The sequence below is a fragment of the Diadema antillarum genome, unplaced genomic scaffold (genome assembly GCF_040938485.1).
Source record: "Diadema antillarum isolate AM-2024a unplaced genomic scaffold, OU_Dant_1.0 scf00000068, whole genome shotgun sequence".
Classification (NCBI taxonomy): domain Eukaryota; kingdom Metazoa; phylum Echinodermata; class Echinoidea; order Diadematoida; family Diadematidae; genus Diadema; species Diadema antillarum.
This window is the reverse complement of record NW_027270957.1, coordinates 1,027,584-1,031,746: the sequence shown is the minus strand read 5'-3', so window position 1 is coordinate 1,031,746 and position 4,163 is coordinate 1,027,584. Positions and strand designations below refer to the sequence as shown.

The 4,163-nt window shown below is 42.2% G+C and overlaps 1 protein-coding gene across 1 annotated transcript; it reads left to right on the top strand.

The window, feature by feature from the left end:
- Positions 1–2,163: 2,163 nt before the first annotated feature.
- LOC139716645 (uncharacterized) lies at positions 2,164–2,526 on the top strand. Its single transcript, XM_071628173.1, has one exon. It carries the CDS (start codon positions 2,164–2,166, stop codon positions 2,524–2,526), a length of 363 nt encoding a protein of 120 aa, XP_071484274.1.
- The last annotated feature ends 1,637 nt before the right edge of the window (positions 2,527–4,163 follow it).

Sequence of the window (4,163 nt, the reverse complement as noted above, 5' to 3'; positions counted from 1 at the left end):
AAGCTACATGTATGAATATGAAATCAAAATCTCCTAGAGAAGCATCTTCCATTGATAGTTTCAAAAAGAATCTAAAGACATATATGTGACAGTGCACCTCAAAACAAACATAAAGTCGCACACACTGATTTTGCGTGAGGACTGAAAATAAGTGAAATGGGTCAACCTAGCCGAACTTGACTTTTTCATATTTTCTGAAAGAGCATGTCTTCTTTTACATTATGCTAAAATTGGGTATCATAAAACGGGCAGGAAAGTGTGTTTTTTAGCAGTTTATCTCGAACATTTTTGGTAGAATAGTGTGATTAGGTGTGTCTTTAGAATCCCCTTTTCATTTCTGAAAAAACCTTGTCCACACTCTTCACTTTCAACTCTAATAACTTTTAAAAGGATAGTGCTACTGCTTTGAAAGTTGGTATTGATTATGGACAGAATGTGTTAATGAGCCATGCTTAATTTCAGTTTAATTTGATAATAGTTTCATTGTTGTTACTCTGGTGGTTTACTTCCTGTTTTTTTGTCCCATTCATCACACAGCCAGTACGGTTTGGTAAAGATTAAGCGCTTGAATAGACACTGTACTTCAGAGCCTCTTTTCTCAGTTCACGCTTTTCCTGAGTTTGTGCTTTCTTTCCAATATTTAGATAGGTTAGGAGAGTCCATTTGATTTGAGTTATACATCATTTTAAAGCTTAAAGTCTGGTCTTTCAGAATATGGTCTTGACTAAAAAAATCATGTCTGGCGACTTTTTGTTTGTTTTGAGGTGCATTGTCACATATTTTAATTTGAATTGACAATATTGTATACCTGTATGTATAGTATGTGTACGTTTATAGGCCTATTGTTTGTTGGTTTATTGTCTCATTACCTCCAAGGGAGGAGGTTATGTTTTCGTTACCGTTGGTTTGTTCGTTCGTTCGTTCGCTCGTTCGTTTGTCTGTGCGCAAAATAACTCAAAGAGTATCGAACGGATTGAGATGAAACTTGCAGGAAAGGTTGGGAATGACACAAGTACCAAACGATTAATTTTGGTGATGATCCGAGAATTTTGGGGGAATTTATGAAGGATTTTTGATATTTTGGCAGGTAGGGTCAATGAAGTTGGGGAGTTCAGGCTGGGCGTATTTGAGGTTTGCATGCGCGCAAAAAAGCAAAAAACCATGATGCTGTGTTGTACAAACAGCTGGACCGGGAAGTGCGATACAAGTGCCGAAGGGCAAAGGAGGAATTTTTAAACGCACAATGTGATCACATCCAGAAACTGGAAGAAGAGAAGAAGTATAACGACATGCACAGCTCCATCCAGAAAGTGACTGGAAAGCGGAAAAGGTCAGCTGCCGGCGGTTGCCTGCGAGATAACAGCGGTGAAATTTTGATGGAAAAAACGGCAATATCAGACAGATGGAGAGAGTACATAGGCCAATTATTCGCTGACAATAGACGTCCACAGCCTACATATGGGGATGACAATGCAGGAGAACGTCGAAGATGCTGGAATTCACCAAAGATGAGGTCAGAAATGCGATATGGAATAGCGCTTCCGGAAAGGCTGCAGGACCGGGTGGTATACTGGTTGAGATGCTACAAGCATCAGACGACGAAATCCTTGACACAGTCACAGAGATGATGAACGCAGTATATCGGGAAGGACATATACCAGACGACTGGTGTAGATCAATCTTCATTGCTCTACCGAAGAAAGCAGGAACTACCAAATGTGAGAAACACCGAACCATCAATTTGATGAGCCATCTAACCAAGATTATTGTTCGTTTGCTAATAAACCGGATAAGAGGTCGAACATGCAATGAGATTTCACAGCAGCAATATGGATTTGTTCCAGACAGAGGAACACGGAATGCCATCTTCGTCATTCGCCGCTTGGCAGAAAGAGCTATAGAGAAGCAGCAACATCTGTATGTATGTTTTATCGACGACACGAAGGCGTTTGATAAGGTTAAACATGAAGAATTGTTCAAGACACTCGACAAGCTAGACATTGATGACGAAGATAGCTAAGGTTGTTGGCAGACCTGTACTGGAGGCAATCAGCTGCGGTACAGCATGATGGAGAAGTTGGTGATTGGCAGGATATTGAGCGAGGTTTGCGACAAGGATGTGTTGGTTCGCCATACATGTTCAACTTATACACAGAGTCAATTATGCGACAATTGGACGAATTACCTGGCTTTGCAATCGGAGGCAGTCAACTCACAAACATGAGGTACGCCGATGACACGGTGATTCTAGCTGACAGTGCAGAGAAGTTGCAGGGATTGATGGATGTTGTCTCCAGAGCAAGCGAGGAAAAGGGGCTATCGATTAACATCGCGAAATCAGTAACCATGGTCTTCAGCAAAACTGCGCAGCCACCTCGATGTTCGATAATGATAAATGGACAAGAGCTGAAGCAGGTGTCATCTTCCAATTACCTCGGTAGCCTGCTGACTTCAGACAGCCGCTCAGAACAAGAAATCAAGCGTAGAATTGGCATTGGAAAGACAGCGTTTCAGAACATCTTCTGATGTTAAAGCCACAGCTTACAAAACGTTGGTTCGACCAATTGTTGAGTATGCTTCCACAGTTTGGGACCCATCTACCAAGAACCTAATCCACCAAGTGGTAATGGTCCAGAGAAGAGCTGCGCGATTCACTTTAAATCGCTACCATAACACCTCGAGTGTCACCAAAATGCTACAAGAACTTGATTGGACCACTCTGGAACAGCGCAGAGAAAATGACAGGCTAATTATGATGTACAAAATACACTATAATCTTACTCCTCTTTCAGCACAGGACTATTATCAAACAGGCTACTCAGTTAACGAGAGCCTCGCAACCACACTCCTATCAGGTACCATATTCGAGAACTGAATCGCATCGCCATTCGTTCTTCCCAAGAACTGTAAGCAACTGGAATTCCCTGTCGTCAGAAATTGTTTCAGCGCCATCTGTGGGATCATTTCGAAACCGTCTAGCGGTTGATCACAGTGGCTAGTTGTTTTCGTCAAATTTTCTATGTGCTTGTAAATATCTGTAAAAAAAAATGTATTTTAATGTAAATATCACCAGTCTGCAAGAATCTTCAGTCTATTGAAGGAGGCAGACTTAATCAGAAGAAGAAGAACATGCGCAAGGTGATGACGAACCGCAAATCGTCCATCGCCACAAGGAAACAGTTCTTGTAGACATACATATGGTCAGCTATGACATACGGCGCCGAGACATGGACAGTTAATAAGCCGATGAGACACAGAATAGAAAGTTTCGAGATGTGGTGCTACAGGAGAATGTTGAAAATATCATGGACGGAAAGAAAATCAAACACAGAAGCAGAAATGGTGTCGGCTGAACGTGAGCTGCTCTCGACCATCGGGAAACGCCAGATGCAGTTTTTGGGCCATGTCGTGAGAAAGAGGCAAACTGAACATCTAGTCCTGTCTGGATTTGTGAATGGGAAGAGATCACGTGGACGAAAGGGACTCACTTTCCTTTCCTTTCTGCAACGGCTGGATTAGTCGGCGAGAGAGGATCTACATTGCTGCATTCGTGCGACGATAGAGGGAGATGGCGGAAACATACTGCATCAGTGATCGCCAACGGGCAGTGACGTCCATGGCAGAACAGAGAGAGAGATGCGCGCACTAAAGTGCGTGCCCTAGTTTCTGCTAGGGCGAGACGCGCCGCGCATCTGAGGGTTTATGACGTAACAAAGGCTTCTATATTGGGGATTTCGGGCAATTTTTCAGTGGGTGGAAATCACTGGGAAGAGCAAGATCATCGATTGAAAGTAACTGCTTGGCGGAGGTCTGCGCTGTCGGAGTGCTTTTATAGTTATTTTCTGTGATACTGTTGTAACGTGACACAATAATGTACTCTGTTCTATAGCGCCTTGAGTATCTTTGTTAGGTAGAAATGTGCGCTTTATAAGAGTCTCACTATTATTATTATTATTTATTATAAAAGAAGTACACTTGTGTTCATAAAAGCGTTCTTATCCCATTTGCATTTTTCTCTCTCCCTACAGATCTCATCAAAATTTGGTACAAGGCACCAATGTTGCTTTAGGTTTCAATAAGTCTGAGACTTGTTCTTCAGCCATGTGCTTTGTATGTGAAATTGTCCCAAAGTTGTTTCAATCGAGATATCTAATGCACAATTG

Coding starts and splice junctions, on each gene's coding strand:
- LOC139716645 (XM_071628173.1), top strand. CDS start 2,164: ATGCGACAATTGGACGAATTACCTGGCTTTGCAATCGGAGGCAGTCAA.